The sequence below is a fragment of the Cydia pomonella genome, chromosome 16, assembly GCF_033807575.1.
Source record: "Cydia pomonella isolate Wapato2018A chromosome 16, ilCydPomo1, whole genome shotgun sequence".
Taxonomy (NCBI): Eukaryota; Metazoa; Arthropoda; class Insecta; order Lepidoptera; family Tortricidae; genus Cydia; species Cydia pomonella.
This window is the reverse complement of record NC_084718.1, coordinates 3,836,575-3,854,500: the sequence shown is the minus strand read 5'-3', so window position 1 is coordinate 3,854,500 and position 17,926 is coordinate 3,836,575. Positions and strand designations below refer to the sequence as shown.

The window sequence follows — 17,926 nt, the reverse complement described above, 5'->3', positions numbered from 1 at the left end:
TCCAAACATCTCTCTTTGACTGGCCATAGGCATGAATTCGTTATCGTGGTGCTTACCACGTGATCACCGATCAGCCGGCATAGAAAATGACGTGTCGGACGCCTTGCACCTTTACCACCAAGTCCTCCATTTGTATTTGTTTTGTATTTTGTGAAATAAAAATTTAATAAATGTATAAACAAACGGTTACCTTACCTCCCTACACAAAATTTACTGTTAGACTGTGATTTTAGCGTTCAACACATAACACAAGCCCTACAGTACATTGACCTAGGCATAGTCGTAAAATGCATGGATAGATAGATAGGAACGCGTTTTTTCTATTCTCGGGATCTGGCCCGCTTTTACTGTGCTATTAACACTGCTTTTAATTAATAAGTGTCACGACAACTTCCAGCTGCCGAGAACGGGAGCAGATGGCGGAACATATCGCAAAATATACTTTCTTTGCTCCAACGTGAATAAGTAGTCCATCACTGCCTACTATTATTTAACATTTAAATCTTCTTCCTCGCGTTATCCCGGAATGTTGCCACGGCTCATGGGAGCCTGGGGTCCGCTTGACAATTAATCCCAAGATTTGGCGTAGGCACTGGTTTTTACGAAAGCGACTGCCATCTGACCTTGCAACCCAGAGGATAAACTAGGTTTGTTGGAATTAGTCCGGTTTCCTCACGATGTTTTCCTTCACCGAAAAGCGACCGGTAAATATCAAATGATATTTCGAACATAAGTTCCGAAAAACTTCATATTATGTAACATTTAAATGAGGTAGTAATATAGTTTTCATAATATGAAAAATTTTGGAGCACTGACTATTCGAATGTAGTAAGTAGGTACATTTTACGGTCGGGAGCGACTGACAATGTCACCTGACTATAATGATTCCCATCCAAAGTATTCAATTTCTGTGCCATATCGTATCCTGTCTCAGTGACAAATTTTTCACTGTATCTAATTAAGTATACATTTTAATTGAAACCAGCGTTTAAAGACATAGTGTGCAGTAACAGCCCAAAAATACCGGGATCTGTCATGAAGATCATGCTTGCTGCGTTTCCGTATTGAACTGCGATGAACAACCTCTGCCCCAGGAACGACCTGGAACGATGGTCGAGACCCCTCTCCTGCAGGCCACGCCCTAGCTCCTGGAGAAAAGATTTCCCCTCCGCGCACCAGCACCTAGCCGTATCCACTGCAAGGGGGGCATACCGGACGAACAAGTAGTTTGACAGCCCCGATTACTTGTCCTTCTATAGCGGCTGCTCCTGTCGGCCGCACGTTGCGACCAAGGTACAGTGACACAGGTGGCAACCCACAAAAGACTTCCAGAGTCAAACCGTCCGGCCTTTTGCCATCAGACCGACTAAGGCCCAGCGGTTCCAGCACACAAGAGACAATCGTTGACACCAGTGTCCTTCGAACGTCATTCAAAGCGTGGTGCCGCTGCCGTGGGAACCTCCCCGCGCACCGGCAACAGCTCAAGGCAAGGTGCCCGTTGCTCTCCATCATAACCCGCAAATGCATAGATGAGGTTGACAAACATCGCAGCCCAGACGAAGAACAACGGAACGACAATGAGCAACGAGTTTATTATTCCATAATGTTGTTTAAAGTTTATTATTACATTTAGAATAAACAGATGTTTTTTTTATTTTGGCCCTAACTCCGAGTAATTGTAGAGAATAGGGATGAAAATTCCGGAGAAAATCAAATGTTGTTTCGGGAATTTTACTAAATTTCGTTTTTTTCGCTTTTTTCCTGTTTTATTCAGAAAAATTAAATACGTCATACATAATGCCACTGATGAGTGATGACAGTGTCAAATATATAAAATGCTCATTAAAATGCCAGACACTAACACATTAGACGTGCAACCTTAACCTTCCTGTTTAAATTCCCAATTAAATTAATATGGAAAAGTTAAAAAAATACTTTCTTTTTTCGGTTTTAAATTTGCATTGTTTGTTTCGAAAGAAACTTGAAAAAAAACAAGTCGTTTGGAAATTTTCCCGTATTTTCCTCGGTTTTTTCAACGCTAGTAGGGAAGTCCCGTTTGCACCAACACTTTGCCATACCCAAGAATGCAGGTTATCATTTTTCAAACATCTCACCCGCCAAAATAAATAATATGTCTGCGGTTATTATAATACTTATGCAACTGTTTTCTGCGGAACCTAAGTAAATGTATCAACAAGAAGAGTCAACAGTAGTTAAGGCTCCGTACCATAATCACTATAATCAGAGTTGATTTTTCATAAGATATAGGAGGCAAACGAGTGGACGAATCACCCGATGGGTTCCGTAACACCAGAGGGGTTGCATGCGTTACCGGCTGTTAAGATGCGAGTACGCTCTTTTCTTGGAGTTTTTGATTTTATTTATGTGATTGTTTGTTGTATATGGTTTTTTTTATGTCGTACATTTCACAGTAGTGTCGAAGTTACTGAACGTTTTTCGTTAATATAGACTAGGTACATTTATCGATTTTAAAAAAGATTATGTGCGAAAGTAGTCTTTGATCGGGTCAGGTTAAGGATGACTCACGCTAGACCGGTCCGGTCCCGGGCCGAGGCGTCCGACACGTCATTTTCTATGACGGCTGATCGGTCATCACGTGGTGCTTTCCATAGGAAACGAAGCTCCGGAAGCACTGGCCATACGTTATAGATTGTCAAACTTGTTTTATTAAAGCTTCAGTGATGTAAAACATCGAATGGTACCAAGGAGCCTAGCAAAGATGACCATCGTACGTGGACACACGACAAAAGAAAAGAAAACATTGTATCGGGATAACAAATGCTACGAATAGTCACGTGACAATTTCAACACATTTATTCCAGTTAGTAAGCTTTTTTCCCTGTGATTTCCGACACATTTTGAACGACAACTTTACCTCTTCACATGGATGGGGATTCTCCAGAAACTTCCTTCCGAATATTATCGCCCGCGGTATTTCCGGACCGAAACAACCTTCAGACATTCAAGAGAATAGCGTAGTCCCATTTCAAATGCAGGTAACGCACTTTCAACCTTGGTGCATTCGTCTGCTCGTTTGCCTGCTCATAAGAAACATAGATTTCTTTGTTACACAAAATGTTAGCTTCGCCTTAACACCTTCGTCTATGCGTCCAATCATGGCGTTCCTTGCGTCACTCACTCAGTTATCTCCTAATACCCAACCACACAACTAACAACTGTTTTGTACAAAAAATATTCGCGAATCGCGAGAAAAAACAAAGAAAGTGAGCCAGGTTGTGATGAGTTGGTTTGTCCTTGAGTTCTCGTGGAAAATTTTATATATCGTGGTTTTTGAAGAGTGAGTGTGATGGGTTAAGCTTTGGTTAAGAATAGCAGTGAGTTGTGGAGGTGTACTTTCAGGATCGATTGAAAAGTAAGTACCTAAACGTAAAGTACTACTACGACCTTTAAACCTTCAATAAAAGAGCTTACGTATCTTAAAGGCCTAATCTAACTTCTACGTATCTTAAAGGCCGGCATCTAACTTCTATGGTCGATGTCACGTACTGAAAAAATAAATATTACATTAAAACACCTCTACACCGTTTGGCCAAGCCAGCGGAGACGTTTTGAGAATGGAGGAGGATCCCGGCGCTAACAGGGCATACCTGGCTGCGTAGACAAGACGTCAATCGTTAACGCTCCGTAGCGTATCGTAGTCATCTCTCTCTATCACTCTTCTTTATTAGTGCGACTGTGATAGTAGCGTTTCGTTCGCCACGGAGCGTGAACGATAGGCACGTTGGCTACGCGGGGGACGCCCGGTAGGGCGAAGGTCTGTCGGACGTCCCAGATATCGCTGGGGCGATCTCCAAGCCGATAACTGGTGGGAGATGGCGCAGGATCGAGGCGACTGGCGTGTACTCGTGTCGGAGGCCAAGACTCATTTTGGGTCGCTGCGCCATTAAGTAGTAGTAGTATACCGTTTGGCGTCGAAACCCTTGGCCCGTCTGAGCGCCCACTCAATTTTCATACAAATCTGTAAAAGGATCAGTCACCCTATCCATCAATACTTCCAGTATGCTGTGTAAGGCACCTTTACCTACAACGACCTATACCAAAATTCGCTTATACACGAATTATTTCCGTCAAACGGACTGTTTTTGGTCTTCGTTTGGTGAGCTATAAGTACCTATTTATAGTTCTTGTTCTTACACGTGGTTTGTTAAGTCGCGCGGTGATTTTAGAACCCAGAACACATAAATAGTTATCTACACACAGTACATAATCAAGGATATGAAACTCAGTCTGTACGTAGGAAGCTCTGCCATTTACGCTAATAAATAACATAAATATTACTTCAGCTAGTTTATATAGCAAATAGTTAAAGTACTGCCCACCATAGTACCACACGGTACGGTAGTAGGTACATTCCGCAATATTAGTAGCGAATGAGATTGTGTGTCAAACGATCTAACATTGGCTTAGCAAACACAGGTAGGTTCTTATACTTAAATAGAGTGTCGCAGATACAGTAAAAAAAAATATTCAGTACCATTTCGTCACAGTGACAATAGTTAAGGTTTCTAGCGACCTTCATGTTTGCCACTGTGGCAAGGTACAATAGTTATTTGTACAACAAGAGAGCAAAGTTTGATATTTCTTCGAGTGCTTGTTTTGAGTCCCGTGCAAGCGAAAGATTCTATAATAATTTAGAATCTTGAGCGTAGTAAGGGACTCAAAAGCGCACGAGATGTAAATAACTTTGATCTCGTGTAGTCTCGCTGATTTATGGAGAAAGGATAACTGTCAATGATACCGTGATACGTCAGCTGAGTTTCATTCATGTAGATCATTTTTAGGGTTCCGTAGTCAACTAGGAACCCTTATAGTTTCGCCATGTCCGTCTGTCTGTCTGTCTGTCTGTCCGAGGCTTTGCTCCGTGGTCATTAGTGCTAGAAAGCTGAAATTTGGCATGGATATATAAATCAATAAAGCCAACAAAGTCGTACAATAAAATCTAATTTTTTTTTTTAGGGTACCTCCCCTACACGTAAAGTGGGGGTGAATTTTTTTTTGCTTCAACCCTACAGTGTGGGATATCGTTGGAAAGGTCTTTCAAAACTAATAGGGATCTTCAACAAACATTTCTTGATAAAGTGAATATATTCGGAGATAATTGCTCCGAAAGAAAAAAAATGTGACCCCCCTCTAACTTCTGAACCATAGGTCCAAAAAATATGAAAAAAATCTTGGAAGTAGAGCTTAAGAAAGATATTAAATGAAAACTATAGCGGATATGATCAGTTTAGCTGTTTTTGAGTTATCGCAAAAAAATTCCCCTTCATAGTAAAAAGACGTACACCCACAGTTCATCCCTTGGTTAACAATCTACCATAATTTAAGCTCCAGTTTAGCTTATTGTGACGGAAGACTAACTACGGAACCCTACTCTGAGCATGGCCCGACATGCTCTTGGCCAGTTTTTATTTGAATTCAAAAATGTACTAAGATCTTCGTCTACCTATATATATTCCATCGCTTTCCTACGCTAGCTCTTAGTTTATAATAACTAAAAATAACTAAGTCGCGTTGTTTTAACAGGGATTGCGATTGACAAACACACGATCTAGTTCACGCCTTGCAAACATTCGCTTCCTGCGTTTGACTCGTACATGCGTTTTATTGCATTGTTTTGACATGGAAAACTAACAGAGAACTATTATTTAGTGATACTCGTATTGTAAGTACAGGGTTTTCCCTTTTATTCTATTCTGTATTTGTACTTGACGTATTGATACACAGGAAGTCAGCAAACCCCGTTATGCGTTATCAATGCTCGATTTAATTGAGAATAATGGTTGATAAAAATACGTATTCTGAAGTATTCGCCTTTAGTACAAAACTTCGCCTTAGCTATACCTAATACTCTGTATCTTGAGGTATTTACTTCACTTTACTTCTTTAAAAAAAAATGGCTTCACTCCAGTGGGACTTTTTCGCCAGTATCAAGGTATTGGGAGCTAGTGTACGGTGATTTCATCAGCGCTTGTAAAGCGATAGCTGGACTTTACAAGTAGCACGTGGACTACCGGCCGTTGACTCCAAAATGGTGGTTAAACGCGTTTCAAGATTAATTCTCCATTCACTGCACACTACCACATTAGTTTACTGTATAATAAGCTATCGATATTACACTTTAAACAATATTAATGAGCAAAAAACAACCCAACCCAACCAATGACCCAATGGTTGACTGGTAGAGAATGCCTTTTGGCATTAAGTTCGCCATTTGTACATTTTTCTTTATGTGTGCAATAAAGTTTAAATAAATAAATAAATAAATAAAAAACAAAGTAATTAATCACAAAGCGTGACCATCAAATTGGCGATCAAAGCGGAAGTCTTGAGGTATTTAAATTAAAGTAAACAAACAATTTGTACATTTTATGGATCTGTCCCTGAGCGACCTGACTTTAACCTACATTATTTGATCATGTAATGTTTTCATCTACACCCTGAACTGGCTTAAGAGGATACAGGAGCTGAGATTTAAATATTTTAGGTGAATATATATGCGTCTCGCTAACGGAAGCGGCTCCTAAAACTAGTGCGATAAGGACAACGCCATGTTAGGCGAAAATTTCAGATAAAAAATTTCAAAGAAACTATGTTTCGTACTCGACTGTTTCCTCCTTCAAAACTTAACCAAATGTAACGTAATTTTTAGATCTAAATGGTAATTAAATTATCGATGTCGGACTGTTTTGCTTTTCAGGCTAATTGATGTCAATTTTGAATACCATGTTTCTCTTTGCAGCCTAGTAAATTAGGCCGTTTTTGCGAATATTTGTAGGGCACTGGCGCCTTAAGAAACAAAAATATCAAAAAAAGCAAAACAGTCTGACCCAGACATTGATAATAATAATCTGTGTTGAAAAAATCATTGCTCTAGCTTCAAAAACAACGGAGAAAACAGTCGAGTACGATTACATGGAGAAATGACCACTCCTGTTGCCTCTAAGGAGCCATTTGAGGGAAGATTTTGTTTACTTTTAAGAATTAAATTATAATTATGCTATAATTGTATCATGAGATTCATGGGTGTATTGGTATTGAGCATTTACTAGTAATAATTGGAATAAGTTGCGATATAATTTTCATATACTTAAAAGAAATTATAAGGCGAAGTTGGGGACGGGTGACGAAGATAGGTTGCTTTAGAATTTTTATTTAAATTTACACCACATTAATAATGAGTTTGTTTATGCTACGAGTATGAGCCAGTAACATGATATCCGCGATCCCGGGCACGCACAGCCATCTCGCTCACGCTTATGCTCAGTGAGAGAGAGAGAGAGAAACTTGAACGTACAGGGACTTAAAACACGTCATCTTCTTCCTAGAGTTGTCTCAACTTTTTACGAAAGTGACTGCTACTGCTAACCTTACAATTCTCCCCGCAGAGTCGACGCGAGATGTTCGGCGCTCGATGCCTGTGGCTGCTGTTGTGTTACGCTCAGTGTGCAAGAACAAATCTTGACACTGACTACGAAGGGGTCGCTACCATCCTCTCCCAGGTAGGTGTATCGGGTAGTCCGCCAGTATACGGCGCTCGATGTCGGTGGCTGCAGAGAGCCTACCGCGAAGCACGTTCGACGTGTTATCTCTCTGTCACACTTACGTACGAATTTACAAGTGCGACAAAGAGGCAACACGTCGAACGCGTTTCGCGGTAGGCCCTCTGGTTTGTTACGCGCAGTGTGTAAGAGCCAATCTCGACACTGACTACGAAGGGGTCGCTACCATCCTCTCCCAGGTAGGTGTATCGGGTAGTCCGCCAGTATACGGCGCTCGATGTCGGTGGCTGCAGAGAGCCTACCGCGAAGCACGTTCGACGTGTTATCTCTCTGTCACACTTACGTACGAATTTACAAGTGCGACAAAGAGGCAACACGTCGAACGCGTTTCGCGGTAGGCCCTCTGGTTTGTTACGCGCAGTGTGTAAGAGCCAATCTCGACACTGACTACGAAGGGGTCGCTACCATCCTCTCCCACGTAAGTATGTATGTATATACTTTATTGTACATAGAAATAAAAACACGAAAAACACAGTTACAGAGTCAATTAAATACAACAAAGGTGAACTTATCCCTGTATGGGATCTCTTCCAGTTAACCTTTGAGGAAATGAGTAGAACAGAAGTTACGATGAATAGCAAACACAAACAAAAGTGTACAATCACTGAAATTAATGAAATGCAAGATTTGAATACACATTGATACAAAAACTATACATAGATAGAAAAATAACCATAAAATAGCACACATATAGAAATGTAACATAAATAAAAATAAATAAATACTCAATATATTATGTATAATATAAAAAGATATGAATTCGAACCAGAAAAGTAAAGGAAATTAAAAAAGTAGAAGTGCTCAATGGAACTAGGAATTCGTAACCAAAGTATCGGAAAGCCACAATTTTTAAGCCTCTCCTTGAGTGCTGCTACAGATTGGGATTGCCTCACAGACACCGGAATCTCGTTCCATAACTTAACGGCATGGACAGTAAAGGATTTCTTGTATGTGCGCATCGTAGACCGCTAAGTAAGTAAGTAGTGTAAGGTAGACCGCTAGTAATTCAAACCTCGGTTGTGCTGTATAAAGCAGAAAAGATCGTTATCCAAAAAAAATACTACAAATTCAGTACAGAGACAAGTACTTTCCCGTCTAAACTTGTACATACACTACACTTTTCATTTAATGTCTTTCTTAAGCTCTATTTCCACGATTTTTTTCATATTTTTTTGACCTATTCAAAAGTTAGAGGGGGGGGACACATTTTTTTTTCTTTCGGAGCGATTATCTCCGAATATATTCACTTTATCAAAAAATGTTTGTTGAAGACCCCTATTAGTTTTGAAACAGCTTTCCAACGATATCCCACACTGTAGGGTTGAAGTAAAATTAAATTACCCCTACTTTACGTGTACCCTAAAAAAAATTAAATCTTTAGATTATATTGTACGACTTTGTCGGCTGTTTTGATTTATATGTCCATGCCAAATTTCAGCTTTTTAGCACTAACGACCACGGAGCAAAGCCTCGGACAGACAGACAGACAGACGGACATGGCGAAACTATAAGGGTTCCTAGTTGACTACGGAACCCTAAAAAGACATCGGGACTTTGGAGGATATTCCTCCGGATTTTATGGTGCTAGAACGCACATCGTGATGGATGGTTGAACACCGCATAGAGATCAAATTTTAGAAATGCCACAAAACATTTGACTATACTAGTTATATGCATTAAAATGTTCTCTTCAGAATGACGACCGCAGTGTGGACCTGCCGGTAGAGCTGGGCACGGACACTGCCTCCGGCTGCATCTGCCGCGCCAGCAAGCACCGACACGTCATCGTGTGCTTCGGCAACTACGAGTGCAAGACGTTTCCCAAGGTACGTCGTGTCCCAATGTTCTCAGAATGAAGACCGCAGCGTCGATCTGCCGGTAGAGCTGGCCACGGACACTGCCTCCAGCTGTATCTGCCGCGCCAGCAAGTACCGACACGTCATCGTGTGCTTCGGCAATTACGAGTGCAAGACGTTTCCCAAGGTACGTCGCGTCCCAAAGTCCCAACCCAATGTCCTCAGAATGAAGAGCGCAGCGTGGACCTGCCGGTAGAGCTGGGCATGGACACTGCCTCCGGCTGTATCTGACACGCCAGCGAGCATCAACACGTCATCGTATGCTTCAGCAAGTACGAGTTAGGGCTTGCAATCCGGATAACCGTTTTAAATATAAAACTTTTCGAAAAAAAATATTTTTGTTTGCTTTTTTTCGCTCTCCTGCAAACCAATGTAGGTGGCGTATGACATCAGATATTCTCACCCGACAAAATGCGACCTGCAGAGGAGAACATCCAGACACACCAAAGCATTTTTGCCTGTCCTATAAGCTGTAACGAAGACCCTCGCTACTTAATGAATTAATTTGTAGTAGAATCGTATTTTAATTTTTTAAGGCAACTTTCAATGTGTAAAACACAACAGGTTTCCAGAGCGACTTTCTCAACGTTTTCCTTTACATTTGCCGACGTTTAAATTACGTATTAATTACACATGTGAATGGACCGCTTTAATTCTGTTTGTCTATAAATCTAGAACCTTATTTTTATTGCACATGATAAGATAACAGATAAAAATAAGCAGTAAACGAGTGTATGTGTTAAAATAATGTAAGAACGTAATTTTTAGTCACTTTTGTTTACTTTAGTTTTACAGTTGTTACCAAATGGAATGTATCTTTGTTTTTCTAAATCCGTCCTTCTTATGGTAATAAAGTGATATATCATCATGCGTAACGCCTAAGAGAATTTGAAATAGAGGTGGATTGTCAAAGAAAACTTTGTAGCCACAGTAAATTTACTTACATCTTTTTAGGACGCCATTTGACTTTGGTCATTTATCCTTTCACTGATATGTGCTAAATTTACTAATAGACCAAAGGCCAAAGGTATAGCGGCATCGTTTCGAGCGATGGCGAATCGCCACGCCATTTGACTTTGATCCTTAAACAATAATAACAGTAATTTAAGTATTATTTAAGTAAGTTAGTTGAAATGTTATGACTTATTCTGAATTTCGAGGTCGCCATAACACACGGCTTCTTCTCCATCGCTTACGCTCAGCAAGATATAAGTGACAGGCGGCGTATATTCACTCGTATATCCCTTGAACTAAATGTTAAGTTTTATTCAATAATTAATCTCCCCAATATCTTTTTCAGATTCGATATATAAGCAAGTCCCTCCGTGTACGGACCACAGCCATCACAAGTTTACGAAAAGGTGACCTCGAAACCCTGCATCACCTGAAAATCCTAGAGGTCGAAGCCAACCACATGCTCAGATACATTGAACCAGGCGTCTTCAGTAACATGAGCAACCTTCAGCAACTCTCCATCTCCTATAACACTCGCCTACAAACCCTGGCTCAAGATACATTCGAAGGCCTGACGAATCTCCATAACCTTACCTTAGTCAATAACGGTTTCAAGAACATACTTGACCTGACTTCCGCGTTCCAAGTCAGCATCCTACCCTCTTTAAGAGGTCTAGACTTATCAGAGAACTGTTTCGAACAAATACCGGAAGAAGCCTTCATTCCAATGGTAGGAACTTCACTAAAACATCTCGAAATACACTTATGTTCTCTTGACTTTATACACCCCAATAGTTTTCTACCGTTGAAAAATTTAAAAGAGCTGCATGTTGGAGAAAATGATCTTAACTCTAGTTTGATTGGCAATTTTTTACTAAAAATGATGCAAGAAGGCATCAATTTGACAAACCTGAACTTATCTGGTATGGGCTTCAGAAAACAGCCGCCACGACGTCTGATTAACATTATAGCGCAAACAACTATAAAGAGTCTCAACTTGGCCCAAAACCAGTTCGAAGTCCTCAACGATGACGCTTTTCCTCGCATGGAAAATATCGAAGTCATAGATTTGAGAAGAGTCTCCGCTATCACAATAGGACCGAACACGTTTGACGACATCAGGTTTCCTAACCTAAAAGTCTTATTGCTGGGAGGAAACAACTTACCCGGAGATCACCAAACTCACCTATCTAACCAACTCATTCTACTAGACTTGTCCAGTAATAAGGGCAGCGCAGCAAACCCTTTGTATTATGAAATAGGCAAGGACACTTTCAGCCAAAGTAAGAAACTGAGAGTGCTTAACCTTTCATATAACCGAATAAAAACTATATTTGAATATACTTTTAGAGGACTGGAGAAGTTACGGATTTTGAACCTTGAAAATGCCACAATATATTTTATAGGACGTGACACGTTCAAGCCGCTCAGACAGCTTGAACTACTGAACCTAGCTAATAACCCTTTAGTCGCCAATGAGAATCTAACTAGCGCACAGTTTAACGGTCTCAATGAACTGAAAATACTTATATTGATGAACTGTGGCATCAAACGGTTTTACGACAATGACAATATCTTTGAAATGATGCCAAATCTGACACATTTAAACTTGAAGAACAATCAACTATACTATATCACAGCTGAAACCATCAAGCCATTAAAGTTTCTTCAAGTATTAGACTTAAGTCAAAACCTTATTATATCGTGGTGGAAACCTCTGTTTTTGGCAGCTGGAGTCACACCCAAGCGATTATATTTAATGAATAACAAGATATCACACTTTTCAGTCAGCATGATGCAAGATATCAGCTATCTTTTGGAAGATGGAAGAAACTCGACTGCTGAAGTGGATCTCATGGACAACATTTTCGTTTGCGATTGCAGCACAATGTACGACACTTACTTATGGCTCGACAAAAACGGATCTTCCGTGCTTAAGGACTATTTTTCTCAATCACAGTTCCAATGTAGCAGCCCTGACGTTTGGGAGGACAGAAAAGTCTCGGAATACTTATCATCGGTGAAGAAACTACACTGTTTAGTTTACCAAAAGATTTCAAACATCATGGTGCTCGTTTGGACAGCGCCATCTCTCGTAACGATCCTATTAATTGTGTCTTCTGTAACGATTATCTACAGATATAGGATATACATTCGATATTGGATATTCTTAGCTAAATTGGCACTAGGAAGGACGTTAATAGCTAAAACTCCAAAGACAGAAAACATGGTTGAAAAAGCTTATAAATATGATTCCTTCGTATCATATTGCGCTGACGATAGGGAGTTCGTAATGGAGATGGTATCACAATTAGAATCGTCGCCTCCATATTTAAAGCTTTGTGTTTATGAGAGAGACTTCGAAATAGGTACGTTTATCTCAGAATCCATAGTGACGAGCATAAATGAGAGCAGATACATAATTTTAGTCATTAGCAACAGTTTCATTAGGTCACAATGGTGCCGATGGGAGACACAGCTGGCAGAGTATCATAGACTATTTCTAGAAGATGGATCAGCATACGATCCGTTGGTATTGATAAAAATAGGTGAGATAGATAGCAAATATTTGACAACGACTTTAAAGTACCTTCTTAAAACAAAGATATACCATTCCTGGGACGAAAATAATCCAGAAGAGTTTTGGAAGAAATTGAAAAATGTTTTATCAAAGAAGTGAAGTTAAAATGTGTTTCGTTCGTCATAGAATTGTTTTATTATACATTTTTTAATTGTATAATTTGTTTCAATTCACCTTTCCTCCGAAACTATAAAATAAAAAACTTAAGAATCGCTTAAAACATCAAGGTCTCAAGTGTCTCAACCAAGAATTATAAAAAAACCGGACAAGTGCGAGTCGAACTCGCCCACCGAGGGTTCCGTACTTTTTAGTATTTGTTGTTATAGCGGCAACAGAAATACATCATCTGTGAAAATTTCAACTGGCTAGCTATCACGGTTCATGAGATACAGCCTGGTGACAGACGGACGGACAGCGGAGTCTTAGTAATAGGGTCCCGTTTTACCCTATGGATACGGAACCCTAAAAATTGACCAACGTCATCTTCCGTAATATAAGCTAAAAAAGTCTATCTACTATTAGCTTTTACAAATATTTAATTTACAATAACAATATACATAAGAGATATATACATAGGATGACTATAACTAGCTTAAGTAAATCTAAAATAGGCCCTTGAGTCATTGTACCGAGGATGCTGGCGGCATTTCCTCGTTGTATCGCAATACTGATACGTTGTGCGAGGAAGTCGTCAGCCTTCGGTTAGACTGCGAGCCAGGAACAGATTTCCATGACCAATCGCCTCCCGGAAAACTCGTGTAGTGGTTAACGGCTAGATATAATGAACCCTCATGGACGTCAGCTGCCGCTCCGTTGATGGATTGAGGAATGGCAGCCACCGAAACACGTAAAACAAAAAAAAAGTCATCGCCTCCCGTTTGATACTTTGTCAAATGATAGTTCAGATGCTATTTGTTATTTAAAAAAATCGTCAGCCGGTTAATATCTCGGTGGTAAGAACATCAGCTGGTCGCATGAACATGTAAAAAATAAGCGCTATACCTTTTTATGATAGCAATAACAAATAATGAAACTTTGTACGTAGCATTTCTTCAGGCGTAACGCCTGAAAAGCTATCAACGAATTACGCAACTTACACATTACGCATACTTTGCCGCACATTAAGTGATAAGGCGCATAATTTTTTACATTTTTATGTTACAGCTAACGGTCTTTCCACCGCGATACAACCGGCTGACGGTTTTTTAAATTAAAAATAGCATCTATACTATCATCTGACAAAGTATTAGCCGGGAGGCGATGGCGATGACTGAGGAAATATTCTCCTGGTCCGCGGTCTAGGTCAACAGCTACGTCATCAAGACGCTCCGTGATTTCTGCAATAAACTTATACGCGCTGGGACCCCATGGGCCATGGACTATTTGTTTTAATAAAGTCCTAATGATTGCTACATTTCTCGATCCTTTGCCACCCTAGTACATTATCTTTATTTATAACTAGCTCTAGCTTCTTACCCGCGACTTCGTCTGAGTCGAAATATGATGATGATTACTGATGATTTGAAATATGATGATTTGAAACTACCCAATATCCTTCCTATATCTGAACTATCTTTCACGACCGGTCTGTCCTAGTGGGTAGTGACCTTGCCTATGCACCTGATGGTCCCTTGTTCGAATCCCGGTAAGGCCATTTATTTGTGTGATGAACACAGATATTTGTTCCTGAGTCATGGGTGTTTTCTATTGTATTTATGTACGTATGTATATCGTTGCCTAGTACCCATAGTACAAGCTTTGCTTAGTTTGGAGCTATGTCGATCTGTGTAAGACTGTCCTCAAATATTTGTGTATCTTCATGCCAAATTGAATCTAAATCGGTTCAGCGGTTCAAGCGTGAATGGGGAACAGACAGATAAAGTAACTTTCGCATTTATAATATAAATAAGGAAGTATAGCTGTAGGTATTATGTTGAATGTAATAAAGTTTTGGTTACATTATCCTCGAGAAAGTTCGGAAAGGAAAGTGCAATAAAGTCAATATTGACAGAAGCACGGCAGGTTTCACCTGACTTTCTACTGACATCTTGACGTTGCGTGAGTCAAAAGATCCTGAGAACATAAGTTTATTTTATGATCACTTTACTTATTAGCAAAGATTAATTTATTTCGTAAGATGTAGTAAGCTTAGAGTGCTCACTCCATACATTAGTTTCGTTACGTAATAATTAATAAGTTGTATGGGAGGTTAGTAAAACGTATTAAGTATACGGGGGTCCAGGCAGGAGGAGAGATTGAAACAGCAGTACAATCAGTTGAATAATGAATATTTATTATAATAATTCACAGTCTTATATACTATTTACAAATTGAAATATTAAGTTTTAAACTCGCTTCTGACATAATACAATACAATACAAATACACTTTATTGCACACCTCAATACAGAAACAGTACAAATAATACAACACATAAAGAAGAGGTAAACAACAGGCGGTCTTATCGCTAAAAAGCGATCTCTTCCAGACAACCTTTAGGTAGCGGAATTTAAAAACAATATATATATATATGTTATGTCAGTAGGTGTTCCAGATGCAATAAAAGAAGTCTAGCACAGAATAAACACAAAACTAAACAATATATCATATACAAATATAAATAAAAAAGATATATAAATACATATACATACCATACATATATTAAAATACATATTATATATATAATAAATGCCAGCTATAAGTATGGAAAAGGAAGCAGATAAAAGTATTACGGAGCAGGTAAAAAGTGAAATTTAATAAGTCTCTTGAAAGAATTAGGACATGGAGCGCGCCTTAAGTCAGAGAATTCCATAGTCGGATAGCTTGAAACGTGAAAGAATTATTATAAAATTTAGAAGAGGATGATGGTACAGAAAGAAGCAAGTTCTGGGAGCACCTAATAGAACGGAGGTAGCTGAAACGGTTCTTGAGATAGCGGGGAGTCGCGGGGTTAATACTTTAAGCTTAAATTTTATTGCTAATAAGATTTCGCGAAGCTTGCTTAATACAATACAATACAATACAAATCCTCTTTATTGCACAACCTCTGAAAAAAAATGTACATGGAAACACATAAAAAACATGAAGATAGAGGTAAACAACAGGTGGCCTTATCGCTACAGAGCGATCTCTTCCTATAAATTAATCCTATCTCTAAACTATATATCTAAATTAATCATATATCTCTTCCTATTATTATAAATGGGTTTTTATCCATGTATGGAGAGAGCACTCAGCTTAGAACGCACTACGATTAGTTCTTGCGGTTTGGGAACCGCAAAAAGTGTAACTTACGGCATGTTTCATAAGCGCACGCACTTGAAAGACTAAAACCGCAAGAACATAGACTGAAACCGTACAAAACTTGATTGAAACCGCAAGAAATAAATTGCTTAAGCCTACGCTTACTTATTTCTCTATGAAGATGTGAAAAGTCCAAAAATCATGCCCCGAGTATGACAGCTGAACAGTAATGAACAATGGCGCTTGAGTAAAGTTTAATTTATCTTAGTTTGTACGCATCTAATACCTCTCAATGAATCTTTGCATAGCACCCGGGTACGCCCTTAAACTACGTCCAAAAGAGAGGTATGGGCATTGTGAATATCATCTCGCTTCGTGTGGTAGGGCACAGCACAGCGGATGTCATTCCAGATCTAGAGCAGAGCCCAACTGGGCCTTACAGAAAACCGCAGCCAAATAACACTAGACCCTACTCATAGTGTTGTGTTCCTGCCAGTGAGTAAGGTTGCCAGAGCTCAACGAGGGGGGGAGACTGCTTATCATCAGGTGGGCCGTATGCTTGTTTGCCACCGACGTAAAAAAAAAGCAGATTATATTCAGAAATTCCTCTTTTAGGGTTTCAGCCCCAAAGGATGTCAAATGGAATCGAATTATAAAGTTCCTCTGTCCGTCGTCTGTCTGTGAGTGGGTGGCATACATCTTTACAAGCTGTTATTTAACTTGCGCTGTTAGTATGTTAGTTAGTGTGTGTCAAATCTTGTAATTATAATATATTCGAATGAAAATGCAATATTATGATGACAAGGATGGAGCTGATCTGATGATGGAGACGGGAGGTTAGGGAACTCTGTGATAAAACAAGACAAGCTTATTGTGTTTGGGGTTGTTAGAATTGTCTCGATGAGAATTAGATGCCTGTGGAAATAAAAGTACAATAAGCGATAAAAGCTTGTAACTAAAATTAAATTTTTGACAGAAGCTTATGTTTATTAGGAAGTTAAACTTTTCCTTCCTCGCGTTGACCCAGCATTTTGCCACGGCTCATTGGCGCCTGGGGTCCGCTTGGCAACTAATCCCTAGAATTGGCGTGGGCAATAGTTTTTACGAAAGCCACTGCCATCTGACCTTCCAACCCAGAGGGCTTATTGGAATCAGTCCGGTCACGATTCACCGAAAAACGACTGGTGAATATCAAATGATATTTCGTACATAAGTCCCGAAAAACTCATTGGTACGACCCGGGGTTTGAACTTTGAACCCGCGACCTCCGGACTGCAAATCGAACGCTCTTATCGCTAGGCCACAAGGCGTTTGGCTTAATTTATTGCTATGATATTATTTCTGAGCCATGATGATTGTGGACAATCTTCACCAGTGCTCTCCAAGCTGCTACCCGGTGTAAATAAGCCTGTAATGTAACTTTAGTTTGTGACGTTATTCTGTCCGCCCACCTGGCGTCCTTACGCCTTGCTTTCCTGTCATACGACCAGTGATCATGAAGTTCTCAAGACTATTTCGTCCTTTTCTCCTCAGGGTGTCTAAGCAAGGTGACAATTACTTGCAGAAAACGAAACGAAACTTGCATATTCGTGCGATAGAGACAGACAGATAAAGACTAACGCAACTGTTACTGTCGCACTAATATGGAAGAGTGATAAAGGGACCCAAAGCGTTTCGTTGTCGTAGCAACTT

At 39.7% G+C, this 17,926-nt stretch overlaps 1 protein-coding gene across 2 annotated transcripts; it reads left to right on the top strand.

Annotated features, from left to right (window-relative positions):
* The first annotated feature begins 1,677 nt into the window (after positions 1-1,677).
* On the top strand, positions 1,678-13,151 carry LOC133526291 (protein artichoke-like). 2 transcript variants are annotated; one of them, XM_061862842.1, is made up of 4 exons: positions 1,678-3,394; positions 7,428-7,541; positions 9,296-9,427; positions 10,758-13,151. In XM_061862842.1, exons 2-4 carry the CDS (start codon positions 7,440-7,442, stop codon positions 13,089-13,091), a joined length of 2,568 nt encoding a protein of 855 aa, XP_061718826.1. In that variant the 5' UTR covers positions 1,678-3,394; positions 7,428-7,439; the 3' UTR covers positions 13,092-13,151. The 2 variants fall into 2 exon arrangements, with proteins under 2 accessions (XP_061718826.1, XP_061718825.1); XM_061862841.1 differs by lacking the exon at positions 1,678-3,394 and adding an exon at positions 5,729-5,974.
* Positions 13,152-17,926: the final 4,775 nt, after the last annotated feature.

Coding starts and splice junctions, on each gene's coding strand:
- LOC133526291 (XM_061862841.1), top strand. CDS start 5,936: ATGGCTTCACTCCAGTGGGACTTTTTCGCCAGTATCAAG. Junction 5,975..7,427: donor ACTTTTTCGCCAGTATCAAG/GTATTGGGAGCT, acceptor TTCTCCCCGCAG/AGTCGACGCGAGATGTTCGG. Junction 9,428..10,757: donor AGTGCAAGACGTTTCCCAAG/GTACGTCGTGTC, acceptor TATCTTTTTCAG/ATTCGATATATAAGCAAGTC.